General features: G+C 37.7%; 2 protein-coding genes across 3 annotated transcripts; both read right to left on the bottom strand.

Annotated features, from left to right (window-relative positions):
• Window positions 1-5: 5 nt before the first annotated feature.
• LOC141592746 (putative disease resistance protein At4g19050) lies at window positions 6-5047 on the bottom strand. Of its 2 annotated transcripts, none has more exons than XM_074413538.1 (3): window positions 4751-5047; window positions 3108-3545; window positions 6-1324 (listed from the first exon to the last, which is right to left on the bottom strand). In XM_074413538.1, the coding sequence occupies exons 1-3, from the start codon at window positions 5045-5047 to the stop codon at window positions 197-199; spliced, it is 1863 nt and encodes a 620-aa protein (XP_074269639.1). In that variant the 3' UTR covers window positions 6-196. The 2 variants fall into 2 exon arrangements, with proteins under 2 accessions (XP_074269639.1, XP_074269640.1); XM_074413539.1 differs by having other exon boundaries at window positions 6-946.
• A 359-nt stretch (window positions 5048-5406) lies between these two features.
• On the bottom strand, window positions 5407-15391 carry LOC141592745 (disease resistance protein At4g27190-like). The gene is made up of 4 exons (XM_074413537.1): window positions 15233-15391; window positions 12413-13642; window positions 6152-7108; window positions 5407-6029 (listed from the first exon to the last, which is right to left on the bottom strand). Exons 2-4 carry the CDS (start codon window positions 13578-13580, stop codon window positions 5428-5430), a joined length of 2727 nt encoding a protein of 908 aa, XP_074269638.1. The 5' UTR covers window positions 13581-13642; window positions 15233-15391; the 3' UTR covers window positions 5407-5427.
• Window positions 15392-20179: the final 4788 nt, after the last annotated feature.

Here is a 20179-nt window from a genome sequence, read left to right as displayed (position 1 = left end):
ATGGATTTATAATCAAACATTAAACTGTCTGGCATACTGCAAATGTGGTCTAACAGTTTTTATTCAAACAAGAATTTGCATCTAAAAAGTAAACTTGTATAGGAGAAAATCAAAAGAAAGTAGAACGAATACAAAGTACAGAAATCATTCTTATACAAAGAAAATATTCCATGATTGATCACAGTTGCACCTTAATTTACAAGTCATTTTCATCAGCCGCAATCTGCTCACTGCTGTTTGCAGATTGCAGGAAGTGATTTAAGTCTTCATTCTCGGTAATTGGATAGAGCTTGCCATCTATTTTCACAAGTTGTAATCTGGGAGCCCTTAGAAATGCAGGCGAGAATGACTTCATCTCGGGGCAGACCTCGATAGTGACCTCCTCCAGAGACGGCAGTTCCAGGTCTGCATTGTTATTTGAGTTTCCTAATAAAAACCACTCCATTTTGAGGCAGTTATGTACGGTTAGTTCCCTTAATTTGGGTGCTTTTAGCGGTCTGGTTGAGAAAGACGTCATGGCATCACAAGCATCAATTGTCACATTTTCCAAAGATGGCAATTCTACGACTTGATTGGGTTCTCCGTCTAAATGCCACTCCAATTTGTTACACGCAACTATGCTGAGGTCTTTAAGTGATGGGAAGTGAAATGGGATGTCCGAAATGGAACACAACTTGATCATACTCTTCAAGTTAGACAAGTATAATATCTTAAGCCGAGGAAAAACAATGGTGTTATCTTTGTCACCTCTTGGGATTATCGCCTTTAATTTTGGGCAATCTTCAATTGTAAGCTTTTCAAGCGACTGCAAATGCTCAACGCCCCCATTGGTTGAGAACATATATTCCCACGTCAAGTTATATATAGAAAGGTCGCGAAGATTTGTGAATGGATGTAAAGATGTGACCTCCATGTTCAATGCAGAACGGAGCGTCAAACTCCTCAACTGTTCACAAAAGTCCGACACAGGAAGGGAGCCATCATCATCAACAAATTCAACCAATTGTTGTACAGAGTCTGGACAATGTTGAATGTTTAGGCCTTCCAATTTTGGAAAGTGGGAATAAGTTCCAACACATCCTTCATTTTCAGATGATGATGAAGAAAATAGGAATTTAGCATTGTCTACGGGTTCTAAAGTGAGCCCAGACAAATTCTGAAAGACGGTCGATGGCAACTTGATTTTTTCAACACTGATTGTCTTTAATTTAGGAAGAGGGTTAGATGAGATTCCTTGACCTTCTCCCTCATGCAACTCCCATAACACAATCACTTCAACGCTCAGCTCCGACAACCATAAATCCTCCAAACAGGGGAATTCAATCTGCAATTCATTAATTAATTCATTTATCAATTCAGTCAACCAGTTTCGGTAGCGGTGAACATTTACTCATATCTCCTTCTGTTTATAGCTGGCCCGATTCATATAATTGGGCCAGGTATGGGCCTCCCTTAAGACCCGAACTTTGGCCCGGTCCGACCCAAAGATATGCAAAATTTACTGATGCAAGTATAATTGTCATAATTTAAAGATGTATATGAGCCGTAGTAAAAAAATTAGTCAATTAGTTGATATTGAGAAATTTGTTTGTTAGTATAAATTTGTAGTCTAGACTATTCGTGCATCCATCGAGACATCAATTTGGAGTACATTCTTAGTTCTTACATTGCTAAAAATTGTGCACTTAGTTTGTATGTACCATGTCATGCACAAGTCAACTAAAAGCTACCTCATGTCAACATATACTCCCTCTGTCCCGGTATCATTCATTTGTTGTCCTAGTCCATTTTTGAGTGTCTTGGTCAATTGTTGTCCTTTCTATTTAAGGATTGCATTAGATGAGCAACTTTATCCTTCACGCTTAATTTGGTCCTGTCATCTTATAATTGATCCTCTTTCCTTTCCTTGATCTTTGTGCCCAAACAAAGGACAACAATTGACCGGGATGGAGGAGTATCTTATTCCTCCATAATGAGGATTTCTCATGTCTTCTGGTGAGTAAAGATTTAAGCCCAAAAAGGCATGTAAGCCCAATTTAAGCCCGCTTGAGCTGGGTTTGGGACTTTGGGCCAATGAAAATGGTCTGACCAGGCCCAGCCCGACCCAGTATATGGCTCAATTTAATGCTTCAGACCGACCCGGCCCGGCCCATGATCACTTCTACATCGCGCATAACAATCTTATTGCCCATAAATTGCCATGGCGGTTGGTGTGTTCGAGGGGAAGTAGATAATAAAAGGGGAAAAAAAAAAAACAAAGATCTACTCCATATAATTTTAACGGGGAGAAAGAAAAACTTGTGGGTTTGTCGTAGTTAAGTGAGAGCGGATTGTGATTATTTATTATCCCTTTGGATTTATAATCAGCTGCATTTTTTTATGCTAAATTGTGGGTATTCTTGTCGTGTTCGTGGATGATTAAAGCCACTAAATCATTTTGTTCTCTTCTCATTATAATCTTATTGATTTTTTCTTTTTCTTTTTCTTTTTCTTTTTTATTTTTGGGTTTCATTACCCTTAATCATCAAAAATATTGAATTGAAGATTTTGTTCATTTGTACAATTGAGTTGGTTCAAACCAACCTCTAGTTTCCTTACCTAATTAAAAAAAAAAATGAATTATAAAGTGCAAACACAGTCTTTCGAGTGTGAGTGTTACCCAACAGTGTTGCGATTCACGTGATTTGTAAAATTGGTGGGTTGTTTGTTTACATTTGTACTCTAATTCCTCCATGATGGGGAAGTTCTTATTTAAGTGAGAATTCTTCCTCACTTTCCACATTCCAACCAAACATTTTTTTTTTCATTTCACATGAATTGCAAAATCATGTGATTGTAATTCCTTTCCTCTAGCTTGTTCATTTGTATACTCCCTCCTAGTCGCTTATTTCTTCCCTCTTTCCTTATTCATGCTAATCGGATTTTCTTTCCTTTTTCTTTTTTTGAAAATTTGTGTGGTCTAAATCTATTTACATGTGGGGTATAGTGTTTTGTGTGGTCCAAAAACATTTATTTACTACAAGGGAGTATTATTTTTCCTCAAAAATCTTGAAAATTAAAATGAGTCATAATATGAATGGAGACATAAAAAAGAAGAGAAGTATTACCGTTTTGGGAAAGAAGCCTGTTGAACTTGTGCCTCCTGCAAATTTTGTCATGCTTGAAAGATTATGAAGAGACAACACTTCTAGACGAGGAAATACCATTTTATAACTACCACCACAGAAGCACTTCAGCTTATCCATACAAGATATCTGAAGGCGCTTCAATTTGGGAAACGCAATAATTTCTTTAGGAATTTCATCCCTTTCACTCCCATCGCTAATGACTTGTTTCATCTCGCCGCATGCATTTAGTGATAGACTTTCCAGTTGCACAAGTGAAAAAAACATAGACGGTGGTCCTATAGTCTCCATTTCTGAACAATCACTGATTTTTAGAACCTTCAAATTCAGAAAACTTTGCAGCTTAGATTCCATATCCCAGAGCTTTACAATCCTCCCGTTATTATTCAACGACAATTCTTCCAAGGATGTCAATGTTACCTGAAGCATTATCAAATATGAATTTTTGGTTGAAAATACAATTTTTTTTTTTTTTTTTTTCAAATGAGCACTATAGTATTATCAAATATGAATTTTTGGTTGAAAATACAATATTTTTTTTCAGTTCAAATGAGCGCACTATATCGCGGGTGAGAATCGGACCCCAAATTTTATGGTCGGAGTAAGAGAGCTCTTACAACTTGAGCTAACTCTTGTTTCTGAAAATACAATTTTGTGAAAGATTATTTTATTACAGATTACTTCCATAAATATTTTGTTTTACATAACAATTTTGTGATGGTTGTTTGTGGATGACAAGTGGAACTTAATGGACGTGTGATCAAATTACTCATAAAAAACTATTATCACAAATTGTTGTATAACACGGTCTTTTACCATGAGACCAGTCTACATTAACTAAAAGCCCAAAAGGAAAAGAAATAATATTAAAGGAAAAAAGCCAACTCTTTTCACCCCTTTCTCACTTCACTAAACTTTCCTCTCCCTTTTGCTATGAACACCCCCAAGTTCTCCCTCCAATTTCATTCATGAACGACAGCCTTCCCACCATCAGGCTAGCCAATCCGCCACGAACAACGATCTTATTCCACACATCCTCTCTCCATAGATATTCATCTCAAACTACCTTCCATTAAATTAAAGATCTTACAAAAACAAAGCAGGACTCTCAAAACATGAAGAAGTCAAATTAGAGCTATGAGTAATTAACCTAAAAGCCCTGCTATAATAAATAATATTAAAGAAGGAGAAACATTATAAAATATCAACTTTTAAAACATCCTTATAAACTAATGAAATTAAATTTGTCGGCTTCGAAGTTAAAACCTTCACTTATCAAAACAAAATCCCTTTTTTACAAACTTACGACATATGGGAGAAAAAGAAAGGCTATGTTTTCAACAAGAAAGGCTTTGTTTTCAACTTTAAAACATAGAAATTCAAATTCAAAATAATTAGTTGTCAAAAGTTTGATTTCTAAATTTTAATTTAAAGCTTGGCGTTTCTAAGATAAACTACAAAACCTGCTTGTTTCCCGATTGATCGGCCTCACCATCGAAATAGATGGAGTAAAACTTAACTAGAATATACTCCTAATTTTACGTAATTTAAATTCATATTAACATTAAAAACTAAACTCATGCAATTTACACGGAATAAACACTAGTAAAACCCATCACACGTACCTTGCTATTGAAGAAACTCGGGCGTCGACTATCATCATTGTTATCTTTGTTGGATTCCTTAATCACACTCATTAGATTACTAACCATATCTAATGCCAGCATTTTCAAACAAGGCAACTTGATGATATCTGATTCCTTGTTTACCTCGTCGACCTCACTGAAAATGTAAGTCAAATTGTGACAATTTGAAATATTTAACGTGGTCATTTTACGTGGAAGGGGATTAACAGGCAACAATACTGCTAATTTCTCCAAATTAGAAACTTCAAGGTGACATAGATTATAGAACAATTCCATCGGAGCCTTCCCTTCACATATCGTCCTTATGCTATCAGTGTTAGACAGTTTGAGATGAATCAAGTCTCTAAATCCTTCTTTGTCCAACTCGGGAACAATATTCTTGACTGTTGCGCTCTTTAAAGCCAAGTAATCAGCTTTCTTTAGCAATTCTTTTAGATAATTGTCCGTTTTCAACTCATGGCTAACATCAAAATTTGATACAATAAGAGCACGTTGAGAAGGCTGGAGTTTAAAACTATTGTCCTTTTTCAACTCCTCGGCTTCAGGACCTTCTTGCCCAACAATTATCTGGAATTTATCCAAGTTTTTGACAAACTGGGCATCAATGGGTAAGGATATAGGTCTTCACATCCGTATTTCAAGTACGTTCAAAAACTCTAATTATTAAACTCATCTATATCTGCTCCATTAGTTACTCTTGTGTAATAAGATATACCTTCTATGAAATCCCATTCTACCCTCCTAACGATCATGTATAGCCCTTCTAGAAGTGAAAGCTTAGCTATCACATTAGCCGGGTTTCTTGGCTCCTGAAACAAACAATTACTCATATCCAGCAACCGAAGATTGACCAACTTCCCAACTTCATCAGGAAATCTCAACATAGACGATCCACGGAAACTAAGGACTAGTAGACTCCCCAACTCCCCAATCAACTTAATATCTCCTAATTTGCATTCCACTAAATGCAGTGTTTTGAGAACTTTTAGTCTGTCTATCGATTTTGGTAGCCCTTGCTCAAAATTCATGAATAGCACTTCTAAGACCTTCAAATTCTTCATTCCTTCGAAAAAATTAGACTCAAGGAATGAACTGTGGTTTTCATTGCCTTTCAATAGCAAAATTTGAAGCAAATAAGCCTTCACACCATTTAGAGGAGCGTAATTAGCTTGAGCCAAAAGTGATATGCCAGTGTACTTATTGAAAGTCTCTTTGCATATCCATCTAGGAATAGCATCCACCAAAAACATTTGTCCATCTGCATTATTTTATACGTCGTAATTTAATTAGCATCCATCGTATTTGTTCATGAAATGGCATTGAACAAATGCAAAGATTAGTAATAAAACAATAGGTAACAATTTTTGGTTTCAATAGTACCTGTATTTCTACTGGATTTTGATGCAAAAGACATAGTAGATTCCCGGACAACATCGTGAATCTTTACATACTCGTCGGAATCACCTTTTAGAAGCATTGAAGATGACACAAGCTCTTCTGCCCAAGTACGTGCTAACTCCATGGCTTCTGAAAGTTTATTCACATGTTGAAATAAATCCAATCCAATACCATACCTCATCAAGTTGTCAATGGATATACTTGAACCAAGAGGAGATAAACAAGCAAGCAAGAAGAATTTCTTTTTCTCTTCACTTGTCATAACCTCATAGCTTGTTCTAAGAATTGAGAACGTTGCGTAGCGTGCACCACTATTTTGACATAAAATAGGCTTCTCCAATTCCTCGGTAAATTGTCGCCATAATGGCAACTCTTTTCCCTTCAAAGAATTTGCTGTTGCTACAATAGAAAGAGGTAGACCTCTACATTTTTCTAACAGTTTATCAGCAACAGATTTATATTCCCCATCGTCAATCTTCTTTTGAACCTGAAACTCAAAGAGATCTTTTGCTTCATTCTCATTCAACAAGCCCACCTCAAATATGTTAGGTTCCCGTATATCCATTGATATACAAACCTCCATCAATCTGCTCGTCAGTAAAAGTTTACAATACTCCCGAGGTATTCCAATTTGAACCAAGTCAATATTATTCCAAATGTTGTCCAAGACAATGAGTATCTTTTTAGCAATGAGATTCTTTTTACCATTATTGTCATCTTTTTGCCCTTCTAATTTGTCTCCAAGCTTCAATTTGTTATTTAGGCGGATTGCCTTTTCACGTATACCATGCACATCATGCAAAGGCAGACCAAGGCCATCTCCAATCTGATTTTGTATGCTTTCTATATTTGGAGATTCTGAAATTTCAACCATTACCGTTGTTTCGAATATGCCATTTGCTTTGCTATTGGCAACTTCTGTGGCTAATGTTGTTTTTCCTGTATCGTCATAATCAATAATGAGAATTGACAGGGAGAATAATTGTTTGAATAAATAAATAAATTTCCTAATCTGAAGGGAAATCAATTCGAAAAATTGGCTCTTTATTGGTGCAGCTCCATGGCTTTTTTTTTCCTCATGCCAGTTTATTCTGCCTCTTATAACATGATTATAAAGAAAAAAATTCAGATGAAAATATTTAAAGTTAGGAGCTTTAAATAAAAAGATTGCAACTTAAAAAGTTTAGAAAAAAGACGTTCATGCTCATGAGCCATCTCATTTTCCTATAAGGAATCAAAGGAAACAAGAAATTTGTGCTAACTTCTATTTTGGAAAGATAGACAAAGGTCCGAGTGTATATAAAAAATACTCCGTAATACATACTCACTCCATCCGGTTATTTGTTTACCTTTTGTTTTGGCAGAAAGACCAAGGAAAGAGGAGGGGAAATTATTGTATGACAAGTGGACTAAATTGAGTGTGGAGGATCAAATTTCTAATCAAAGGCAATCTCAAAATAGAATGGTAAACAATTGACCGAGACACCCAAAAATGGAATAGGTAAACAAATGAGCATAACACAAAGACCAAAGAAAGAGGAGAAGCCAATTATTGAATGACAAGTGGACCAAATTGAGTGTGGAGGATCAAATTGTCTATCAAAGGCATTCTCAAAATAGACACCTCAAAATGGAATAGGTAAACAAATGATCGGGACACAAGGAGTAGATTACAGAGAAATGGTTTGTGCATTAGTGTACCAAGGTTTGGTGAGATTACAAAACATAATTTTTCTCCTGTTACCCTTACCGACAACGCAATATCTTTCGGAATATTAAGGCAATGGATAGAGCCTTCCAAATTTGGTTTTTTCATTCATAAGAACCAAAAATCAAAGCCCTAACCACTTGTTTAAGAGATGAGAGTTCTCACCACTCGGGCCAACCAACCAACTTTGATAGAGAATCCCTAAAATTTTGCTCGACTACAATTAAGCAACTAGACTTGAAGTATACCCTCGGATCTTTCTCAGATGTGATACACCACCAGAAATTTTTAATGCAATTCTACTTAGTTTTATGATTAGATCATGGAATCAATTATCTAATTCTTCCGCGTTAGATTCGATCCCCTAACTTACACTAGTTTAATTTTTTAGAAGTTTCCCTAGTAAAACAACAATATTCCGGGTATGACTTTCTGTAATTTAAGCTATTTGTTTAGAAGTTTCCATAGTAAGACAAGAAGTGTTGAGTATTGAGTTTTGATGATGACAAGCTCATGTTTGCTAATGACGTGTGTTTCTTACTTTAATTCAAGTGTAGGTATGGTATTCTTGATTAATATATACCTAGATCAAAAAAAGTGAAAATTGGCTATTGAAGATGAAGAAGTGCGTCTTGTAATACAAGTTCTATTTTAATGTTGTACTTTAGATGACTAAAGTACATTGACCATGTTGAGACATGTTAACTTTCGAACCTTGGATTAAGGCCTTTAAGGGAGAATTTCACACCCAATTATTTGACTTGCCATCATCAAATGGGGAATTTGTTAGGACCACATTTGATGTTGATGATGTCGAGTCAAATTATTTTATTGTTTATCCAATGGTTGATGATGTTAAGTAAAAGTATTTTATTGTTTATCTAATGGTGTGCACTCTTAAGTTTTAATCTTGTAGATTGGAAGCTCTAATCATGCATCAAGGTTACCCAAGTATGATCAAGAATGAAGATTGTCATTGTTAGAGTCATGGTGTTGTATACTCGCCTTCGAAAGAGATTTCGAAAATATCAAACTCTTGAATTGCTTGCAACTTTGAATGACTTTGACTTGTGTTTTTTAAGAAACATCTCTGGGTTTTAAAAATGGGAAGAAAACCTTTGCTTGTCTTGCAAAAGAAACCATCTTGCACAACAAGTCACTTTGTTTTTTACTTTTTTCCATTTGTGGCATTGTTTATGGTTCTCATGAACATTACCATTTTATGCTTTTTTCTTCTGCAAAAATTGAACCCAATTTGTGAAGTGTGCAAACCAGATTTCTTGCATAAGAAAACTGATGTTTTGCATAAGGAGTTCGGTTTCTTGCTTAAGGAGTTTGATTTCGGTTTCTTGCATGAGTTATCAAAGCTTGGTGCCTACTTCTTCATACTTTGCCTTGCAAAACAAACCATCTCGAACAACCAGACAAAGTTTGTGTAGTATTGTTTAGTTCTTTTTCTTTAAACATCTTATTATGCACTATAAATACTAATGCTTATTTCACAATTATAACCTAGACTTTCCAAATCATTAATCGGGTAAACTTTGCAAAAATCATTTTAACATTTAATACTTGAGTCGGTTTGCAAAATTGTTTTAAAGTCTTCAAAAGTGTTAGTTCGTTGCACTAAGACGTTAACCTTGTTCAATTATCTCTTGTCAGATGTTAAAAGAAATCTCCTCCATTCAATTGTGTGAACAAATGACAAATCTAGATTCGTGATTCTTGTAACAAACCGAGATAGAACTTGAAGTGTAGAGTTGCCTAAAAAGTCCAAGAGTTGTCTTAAAGCAAGAAGTCTTGAAGTAAAGTTGCTTTGAGCAAGGCAGTTGCTTTATTGAACGGGGTTTAGTTATTTGAATATTTCTAAACGATTTAATAAAATGACGTTGGACGTAGGCCTCAAAAACACCGTTTTGTTTGTCTATTCACTTTTACTTTCTGCTGCATTAATACTCTTTCCCTTGTACGTTATATACTCTGTCAAGTGAAACTATTTCACTGATTCGTGTTCGTCTACTTTTTAACTCAATAGTTCCTAAGTATCATCACCTCCATCCTTCAAAGTATAGTCGTATCAGTTTAGTCTTGTGCCTAAAGTTTTCAAAGAAGCTTAATTACAAGCTTAAAATTTTTAAATAGACACTAAGTCACACCCTCCCCCCTCTTAGGTGTTCTCGCTCTTGACTCTTCCGTAAGTCTCTTCCAAAACCATTTCACATTAAAATATTCTAAAATCATATTTAAAATACTTTGATGCCCTACTCCAGCAAACATGGTAGTTTGTGGAAGTTTTTTTTGTAGTACTCCCTCCACATCTATAAGATATTCCTCATTGATACTGCTAATGCACAACCAACAAATAGAAAAACATGTGGAGTGAAATGAAAGTTAAGAGGGGATTGTGGAGTCACAAGTCCTACGAACCACAAGATCTAAGCTAAAAAAAAAAGTGGAACATCATTCCGCATTTTTCATATAAGGAAATGCAGAACATCATATAGAAGTGGAAGGAATAGTAGTTAAGTAAACTAACACATGATTTTACAAAGAAAACTGTGTAAAACCATATTACACAACAAAGCATATGATTTTCTACAATTTCAGCTATTTTGTATTCTAATCCTTTAGAAATGGCTCAATCGATCAAACAATATTAATTACCCTTACAAGTAAACAACGAAATCAGTGGCACACTGAGTTTGCCAATAAAATATTCATTTTAAAACAAATCTTTTAGTTTCAATTTTTCCATAAATTAATTTTCTGTGAAGTTATAAAATGAAAAAAAAATAACTATTGATCTTTTTACTACTTAATTTAGAACTTTTATATTTTTTTAACAGCAAAAGTTAAAAAACGCCCCCGGGGCGTTCTTTAGCCGTAGTAACTAACACTAACTATCCCCGTAATATGCCATTACCGCATTATACGGTCTCCTTGCTCCCTATTATTTCTCAACTTCCTAGGTAAATTTTTCTCTCAATTTCTCATGAATCTCTATCTTCTTCCCAAAACTATGTTAATGGTATGTAAGTTTCTTCCCAGAATCTATAAATTCATTCTAATGCGCCATAAAATCAATCAATTACTTGAAATCAATTTTGTATCATGGTTAGCCCTTCATAGGCGACCCTTCCACAGTTCCAATGGTAACCATTGAAAACTGAGTTAGGCCATATCAAGCAATACATATACCACAACGTTGATAAGAATCGGAAGCCGGAAAATAGTATAAGGTCGGGGTTTTCCGTCGTCGTGATCATTTAAATCAGTTTTTTCTTTTAAATTCAGATGGGTCTTGGGTTTAACCTTTTCCTAGTAGGGTGTCTAGTTATTTCGACGGCTTCGCTGCCGATATTCCGTCACCATCAAAACGATGAGTACGGGATAGCAGGAAGTATTGTGTTATATAATGAGGTGCCGTGATTAATTGGAACATCTATTATTTTATTTTTTAATTGAGTTATGGAGGGTGCGTATTTGGTGGATACCTGTGTGAACATTACCAATAGGTTAACAAGCGCCCCCGGAGCGCTCGTTATCAGCTTTTTATAATACTTTTAACTTCAAATAAATGTATTTCATAACTATTGACGAATCTCTCTTTTATGATATCGTCGATTTTAGCAATATACTAAACATTAAATAGTAATGGCTTAGTGATTGATAACTCAATTAAAAAATTTAGGTTTAGGACTCAATTCTTGTTAACAATAAAATTTTGACTCAAAAATAAAAGAAGACAAATTGTTGGTATAAAGCAATTTTATACATAAAACAAGCTCGATAACAAGTCTAACTAAATTACTTAACGAATATAAAAAGTAATGTTTTATAATGATAACCTAATAGGCTAATAGTTTATATTGTTAATTTGTATATCTAAATATGTTAGTATCATTATAAGATATATTAAATTTAATCAAGTTTAAGTGTTAAGCTTTCGTTTTTTCTTCTTTTTGGTCCGGCCTATGACATTAGACGACTCTATAGAAGAATTAGAGGTAAATAATATGAGAAGGCACAAAATCATAATAATAATCTGTTTAAAAAAAAAAAAAACACAGCTACGAGAAATAAAACCTAGGCTCCCTAGATTACAAGTTAGCACTTTAACGTATAGACATGATATACGAGTCAAGTCATGTTTATGTCCGCGTCAACTTAAATGAGTCATGACTTCCTTAACCTAAACCCGACCTTAATTACATAAATATGTCATTTGTTAACCAATTATCTTTAATCAGTTTATTTTTTACCCAACTTAAACAGTTTAACTCCTTAATTCAACTAAGTTTTAGTAAACTTTTATGTTTTAATCCACTTAAACAGTTCCACTTCCCCTGAATTGGGCAACCAAACAAGTCCCCATTTCTTCAATTCCTAGGAAATTCCACTTCCCATGAATTGAGCCATTACGGTTTTGTCTTCTCCGCAACTTTTTTTTTCATATGTAAACAAAATATGGGAAGGGCACTAGAGAAATAACAAAGGACGAAAAGCAGTATCATTTGAAAAAAAAAAAAAAATACCTGAGCCTCCCATTCCAAAGACACCAAGCGCATGAACATCATTGGATGCGAGTGCCTTTATTATTTTCTCAAAAAGTTCATTTCTTGATTTCAACAATGCATAATCAGTGTGGATGGCTTCCATTTCACCTCTTCTTGTAGCCCGAGTCACATCCTGACCCCCAGGTTTATTTTCAATAATATTCTTAATTTTGATGAGCATATCCTCAGCAGCTACACTCATATCATAACGATCGGAGAAAAAATTGTAGGAAATTACACAGCAACCGCAAGAGTTTCTGTGGCTAGCTGCATTATCAGAATCCATCAACTCCACCTTCAATTCCCTCCTATTCTCAATAACAATGCCCATCGCTTCCATCCCTAACCTTACATTCTCTGGCAATGTTTTCAACAACTCCTCACTCAGAACAAAATTCCCCATCGGTTTCAGGATATTTTTAACATTTTCCTTTAGGGTTTTCTCATTCATAAGCACATTGTTCTTCACTACATTTTCATCATCATGATTATCACTTAGCAATTCTGCATCCTCGCTCGTCTTTCTGGCCTTCGCTATAATATCTGCCACCTCATTATCCTTTTCCGTGAGCTTCGCCAATTTCTCCTTATGATTCTCTAATAAATGCATCGCAGCAATAGCCATCTTCTCATCATTCTGCATAAGCTTCTTGAACTCTTGAATAGTTTCCTCCATAAGCTTCTCCAACACTTGACAAACCTGTTGCTCCTTCTCATCCATTTCCCCATTATCAACCTTTCCTTTTCCTTTTGTAATATGTTTCATCACTTTCACCACCACGTCACGCATCTCACCGCCCTCTTCAACCAACCTCCTGAGATCATTTTTCATCAGTCTCAACATAACTTTGGCTATCCTCATATCCTTACTCATCAGCGTCGTCATTGATCCATCATTGACCAAATCCCGCACACGTGCAAGCCAAAGTGTTGCTTTGTCAGTGAGTTTTTCTCCCTTTTCCATCCCACTCAGCACCAGGTTATCAATATCATATTTCTCCGCTCGTAAATTCTCAAGATCATCAAGAAGTAAAATGAGGTTGTCCTCACACTTTTTGATATAATTCACGTAACGTTTTATCTTATCAATGATTGCAAACAGGAAACATTGCCCAACTTGTAGAGCTTCACGTTCGAACCCCAACATTTCTCTTGAACTCAGTTACTTTCTACCAAGCAACTAGAAGATCAACCCCCCAAGGTTTTTCACTTTTTTTTTTTTTTTTTTTTTTTGTGGTGAGGGAAAAGGTATATAGAGTGAAAAAAAAAACAATAAAAAAAAGTTGGCAACAAGAAACAAGCAAATCAAGAATATAAGCAATATGGTCTAGAGAGGAAAGATTTACTCGACCTTACTCTTAGATTATGTAAGTCTTTGTAAAACAGAGAAAAGAGAGGGGTTCCAACTTCCATTCACATAAAAGCTTAGAATACAATTAAGTTTCCCTTACTGCTTAGTTAAATACTTCTCCAATTGTTGTTGTCACTACGCTCCCGCGTTTAACAATTTTTTTTAATTTTAAACGCTGATTGGCAGTTGTCGTAGACTGGCCAGTAAGCTCTTGTCACTATGTACCACTAAACCAACGACTCGATAATATAATTCAGCAGGTATCTATCAAATGACGGACTCCTAGCAATGATTGAGGTAATACAATCTTGTTTATTCTTATCACTATGCAACCTTAAGCCAACGACGCGATAAAAAATTCAGCAGGTATCTATCATATACCTATCAAATGACAGACTCTTAACATGATTGAATGGGAACACAAACTTGTTTTTTCTTGTCACTATTTACCCGTAAGCCAACGACTCGATAAAAAATTTAGCAGGTATTGGTATTGGGTATCTATCAGATGATATAACCAATCTTGTTTATTCATGTTACTATGTACCCTTAAGCCAACGACTCGAGAAAAAATTCAGGTATCTATCAAATGACAAACTCTTCACATGAGTAAATGGTTACACAAACTTGTTTATTCTTGTCACTATGTACCCTTAACTCCTTAAGCCAACAACTCGATAAAAAAATGTAGTAGGTACTCGTATAGTCGTATCTATCAAATGACAGACTCTTAGCAATGATTAAATGGGAAGATAATCTTGTTTATTCTATCAATGATTAAGCATAAACTATTCCCAATTGCATATATTAAACAACAAATCGGAGGTTACATATAAATTAACCTGATTAGGTCTACTTTTCCTAGATTATCTAGTAACATGATTAAACCTCATTTATACAGGCCAATTACTTGTTCACAAAATCTCATTTGTGACGGCGATATCCGTCACAAGTTTGTGACGGATACCATTTCCTCTCACAAAATACCCATGAGAGGTGAGTGGGGAAGCACATGGGGGGTGCCCCACCTTGTCCCCTCTCCCTTTTTGTGAGAGGTCACAAGCTTGTGACGGGATTAGCCTGTCACAAGCAAGACGCTTTGTTGCTTGTTCAGTAACATTATTCAAATGATCCAATCTGGATACAGCCATGTATTAGACGGAGAAACCTAGGAATTACTTCCTTCATCTACCTTTTTTATTCTTTTCTACGAGTTATTTAATCAAATGTAAACAAATGACCGTGACAGAGAGAGTAGTTAGTACTAAATTAAAACTGTACTGTAAAACACGTGAACGCGAAAACAGAATTTGGTATTACTACTACTCCGTAAAAATTTGAAATTGCAGTAATGGAAATTGATTAACTAATTACAGTATTTAAATGCAAGGGATAGTAAAAACATTTCAATTTTATGATGAAAAAATCAAGTGAAATAGAAGAATAACCTGGGTTTTAATCCGCGGTAGTTCGTCGAATTGGTTGCCGGTCTAAGTATCCTTTTCCAAAAGATTGTGGATGATCCGTTTCTAGCGGCGAGCCGGAGGAATCCCATGGGACACTTTGTACTCGGCAGTTGCCCCACCGTAGGAGGTGCTCCAAATTATGGTGACTGATAAATAAAAAGGATGATTTCCGATAACCCAAAGAAAAAGGTATGGAAATAAAAATAGATATAATTGAATTTTCCTCATATAACGTATTGTATAAAATACATTTCCTACATATAGTTTCTTTAATCACTATTTATTTTAAATTTAAATAAGTGATGAATAATTATTATTATTATTATTATTCACGTAATATTGCTTCGTATTCAATACTAAATTTGATATTTTATATTTGTATAAATATTTTTTAAATACGATAATTCATAGTTGTATCTGATTTTAAATTATTTAATGAACCATCTTTTAAATTATTCAATCATATCTAGTATTTATGATCAGGAGTTATACATTTTCGTAGTTTTATGATAAATTAAACAACTATATATAAACAATGAAAAAGTGTATCCAAATATTACGGCGTATTAATTTATATAAATCTAAGATATATTATTTTAATTCCTTATTTTAATTATAATTTTAATATATCATAAAATAAGATTAATGAGTAATAATGGTAATAATTTATAAATTACTAGAATTTTAAATTCTGTAAATCTAAGTGATGGGCATATTCTGCACCCGCTGACCAAGTCAACATATTGAGCAAGGTCAGAGATATCCACAGCAAGTCAACGACTTAGACAGCCTAACCGACGCCACACTGTCGGCTGTCACCCTATGTCCGACCACGGCGACTAGCCGGGGGGCACATATCCGCGTACTCATATCCAAGACCCCTCGGCGGCGAGTCAACGGGGCCCGCCGCCGCACGGTCCCTCGGCCGAGGGTAGATTAGTCTTTCCACCTGCTAGCCACTTGGCCACTACGTGACAAAAGGTGAAAGTCTATAAATACTCCTCAACCCTCATTGAGGAGAGGATCCACAATTTAACCTAAGAATCACTATTCATCTGGTAATATCTTCCTTATCTCTCTACAAAATATACTTCGCCAATTAACAACAACTTATCTCTTTAAGTCCACTGACTTGAGCGTCGGAGTGAGTACGCTCGGCCAAAGCCGAGCCCTCAGTTTGTTCATTGTTTCAGGAGACCGAAAGGAGGATTCAATCAAGGACGTCATTCTACAAGCACGGGTGGTAACAAGTAATCGCTTTCCTGAATTACACCCGGAACAATTGGCGCCGTCTGTGGGGAAGATACTAGAAGCTAGTCACATTCATTCCCAAACAAAAAAAACACAAAACAAAAACCCACCCAAAAAGCTAAGAAGATGTCGAAACAACAAGAGGTATTCGTGGTACTCGACGAAAGAATTCTACCAAGATGATACCGTCCACAATTCTCGGTTGTGCGGCCCCCACCGAGTAACACAACCGAGTACGGGATGCCGATAATACCAGATACGCTGTGCCGCCACCGACCAAGTCACCATCATGGGACATGTGGTTGACGCAGCTAAACTGAAGCTACTCCTGGACCTAATAGGTAGCACGCCGGCTCACACTATCACTCCGACAAGAGCGGCGGCACCCGTCCAGGAGACCAGGGCCCAGAATGTGACTCCGAGAGACTTGAACGAGCACCGGAAGAAGCTGCCTGTCAAGACGCCGGGGGAGCCCAGAGTGCTAGTGGTAGACCCGAGTCCTTCCCGCACTCGCGGGAGGACGGCGTCGCCGCAAAGACCGACGAGGCATGCCCCGGAGGAGTGAAAGAAGTCCGACTCACCGAGTCGGAGAAGAAGCCCGACTCACCGTAGTCGGAGAAGAAGCCCTTCCCGCCACGGGGAGAGGAGCCGGACTAGGGATACGAGAAGCCGATCGCCGCGTGCCGTTCGACACGTGGTCAGACAGCCCCTCAACCCCTATGTCTTAGAGACCCCGATGCCAACTAAGCTAAAGTTGCCACCCATATCATACAAAGGAGAAGGCGATCCAACCGACCACGCCGAGACTTTCGAGTCTTACATGTCGGTTTGGGAGCAACCTGATGAGGTTTGGTGCCGAGTCTTCCCGACGACACTTGCATGGGATGGCACAAAGTCCGGTACAAGGGGCGCCCAATGGGTCGATATACGATTATGGCGACCTAAGGGACATATTTTTGGCCCAGTATTCTTAAAATAAGAGGAGGGCCGTCGAGACATCGGATCTCCTGACTATCAAACAGGAGGGAGGCGAGTCTCTCCGAAGTTATGTGAAGAGGTTCGACGCCAAGGTTCAAGAGATTCGTGAGTGAGCAATGAACCGGTGGCCTTCGCATCGATGAAAGGCCTCCCGAGAGGAGACTTAAAAAATGAGCTCATCAAGTGCGGCGGCCTGAACCTAGACTCCGCTAGGAAAATGGCCGACCAGGCCATAAAGGTGGGGACTACCACAAAACCTGGGGTAGGCCCAACGAGGCCGGCACTCGAGAGAAAGAGCCGCCGGGAGGACAACCCGGACGAAGGACGCCGTGACAATAATAGGTCGGGTCGACGGATGCCAGAAACAGACTCGGCGGGCGCGGGGGGAGTTCGGGACCGTACTACCAAAAGCGGTACAATGATCACACCCCCTGGTCGTATCTGCCGCCGAGGTCTTCGCCCGAGCAAGAACGAGGGTCGAAGTGGGAAAGGCCTCCCGGACCAGGAGTGACGGTGACACGAGCCAAGATCTTGTGAGTACCATGGCCACACCGGCCACTTAATCGACGCATCGCAGATCTCAAGAATGCCATCGAAGAGCTGATCCGGAAGGGGAGCCTCGGCAAATATGTTGCCAAAAGCCAAAAGACTGATGCCAGCGGTTCAAATAAGAAATCCGTCTTTGAACGGATAGGAGTGATCCATGTTGTCATCGGGGGCAACGAGAACAGTGGGTCCGCTCATGGGCACAAACGGCACCTGAACGAGCTATATCAGGCCATCAACTTTGTGCCCAAAACAGCGATCCCCGCTTCCAACATCCCCGATATGACTATTGGGAAGAAGGACTACGAGTGTAATACTCCGTATTTATGGTCTTGGGGGTACTCTATCGAGTAGCCCTTACTCTGTCGAGTAAGGGTATGTTGCAGAATAAAATAGTTTCTGACCTGTTGGGCACTCGATCGAGTGTCCGGTTTTACGGGGGAGTTTTCTCGGGTTTTGTTAATTACGCGATTAAGGTATTTAAACCAATTCGTCTTTGTTCTAAATCACTTTTTACTAAACCTAAAACCTGTTTAAGAGAGAAAGCAACTTGTCTTCTTCCTAATCGCGTTCTTGACAATTCCCGGAGTTCGGACGGTCGGTTTGCATCGTAGTTCGTGTCGTTGGATTCCTTGCGTCGAGGGTAAGCTTTTAACATAAGTTTTATAATGTTTTGATAAGGTGGTTGAAACCCTAATTTAGCAATTGGGGATTTTATGAGTAGGAATTGAATAGTAGTCTTTATGTGTTATGTATGATAGGAGGAGAATTCGTAGAGGAGCCGTTTTGAGACAGCTGTAGATACCGTCTGCGTGTGTGCTTTCCAGGTAGGATTTCCTACTCGTATTAGTCCCATAATGGGATATTGGTGATGTCTTTGTAATTAGGTGATTGATATGATGATTGTAATTGTGATTGTGATTGTGGTTGTGTTCGTTGATGGCTCTCGAGATGCGTTCTCGGCTGAGTGGGGTCACTTGCGGGAGTGATCTCACGCCTAGTTTCGCCTTACGTGGAACCCGCCACGAAAGGGATGTGCACATTAATGAGCGGGGTTATCGCTCGTACGATGAGCGGGGCTTAGGTGGGAACGGCAGCTGCGGTCCCCCACGCGTAATGGTCCAGTGGACGATCGATGATTGAGACGGTTGGTTGGTGTGTGTGTGTGTGTGTGGCGGTTCAATTTGTCTATTTGTCTTATTGTTGTTATGTATATTGATTGTGTGATTAGTCTCGACCGGTGTTGTTTTGTAAAACTGCGGTGATCCATTCGGGGATGGTGAGCGAGATATTGAGCGGTATAGAGATGATACGAGGATAGCTGGGATGGCCACGACATGACGATAGAGTCTTCCGCCGTAGTTTAGCTTTTATTTACATTTCGATTGAGAACAAACAATTTGAATAATGTATTGCACTTTCGATTTGGTTTCGAGGATTGTATTCCTTCATTAAACTATTTATAATAAACGTTGTTTCTGTTTTGTCTATTTGATTATCGTACCTCGCAACCGAGATGGTGATGTCTCCATACCGAGTGGTCCCGGTAAGGCACTTGGAATATGGGGTGTTACAAATGGTATCGAGCGACGATCCTAAACCTGTAACCAATGAACTTAATGAACATAGGGAGTCAATTAAAATGAACCCGGGGTAAAAGTTGTAGGAGCTAGTGCAAAGGCTTGGGAGACGTCCTAAAGTCGCAGGGGTCGCCCTACAACTTTGAACCGGTCACATGGGGGAAATGTGTGTTGAGTCATGTGTGTGCTTAGTAACTTGTGCAACAAGGTGATGAAGTGTGTTGATTGTTTGGTGTTGAAATAGGAAGTTGAGCATGTGAAAGGAAATGATACGTGGAACATGTTAATGAGATGATAGCATGTTGAGGTGTTTACAATGTGGCTTTTATAGCATGATGATTTGATTTTATTGATAAGTAGAATAGATGCGTAGCATATTGATTATGATATCATGCGATTTTTATAAAGTTAGCAATGTTAGTATGTGACGTAATATGCGGGTAGCTTTTACGTATTAGTGGTACTTGATCGAGTAAGACTGACTCGATCGGATAGGTTTTTGGCGAAATTGAGTCCAGAATCGCGTTTTGGGGCACTCGATCGAGTAACTAGGGGTACTCGATCGAGTAGAAAT

The sequence above is a fragment of the Silene latifolia genome, chromosome 7 (genome assembly GCF_048544455.1).
Source record: "Silene latifolia isolate original U9 population chromosome 7, ASM4854445v1, whole genome shotgun sequence".
Lineage (NCBI taxonomy): Eukaryota > Viridiplantae > Streptophyta > Magnoliopsida > Caryophyllales > Caryophyllaceae > Silene > Silene latifolia.
Note: the sequence above shows the minus strand (reverse complement) of the source record. Positions and strands in the feature narration are given on the sequence as shown.

Bases quoted from the DNA above. Each gene is read 5' to 3' on its own strand.
- LOC141592746 (XM_074413538.1), bottom strand. From the start codon at position 5,047: ATGGAATTGTTCTATAATCTATGTCACCTTGAAGTTTCTAATTTGGAG. The intron at 3,546-4,750 runs GTACGTGTGATG...ATAATGCTTCAG, and splicing joins CGAGTTTCTTCAATAGCAAG to GTAACATTGACATCCTTGGA. The intron at 1,325-3,107 runs GTAATACTTCTC...AATGAATTGCAG, and splicing joins CAGGCTTCTTTCCCAAAACG to ATTGAATTCCCCTGTTTGGA.
- LOC141592745 (XM_074413537.1), bottom strand. From the start codon at position 13,580: ATGTTGGGGTTCGAACGTGAAGCTCTACAAGTTGGGCAATGTTTCCTG. The intron at 7,109-12,412 runs GTATTTTTTTTT...ATGACGATACAG, and splicing joins CTTTGGAATGGGAGGCTCAG to GAAAAACAACATTAGCCACA. The intron at 6,030-6,151 runs GTACTATTGAAA...AAAATAATGCAG, and splicing joins AAAATCCAGTAGAAATACAG to ATGGACAAATGTTTTTGGTG.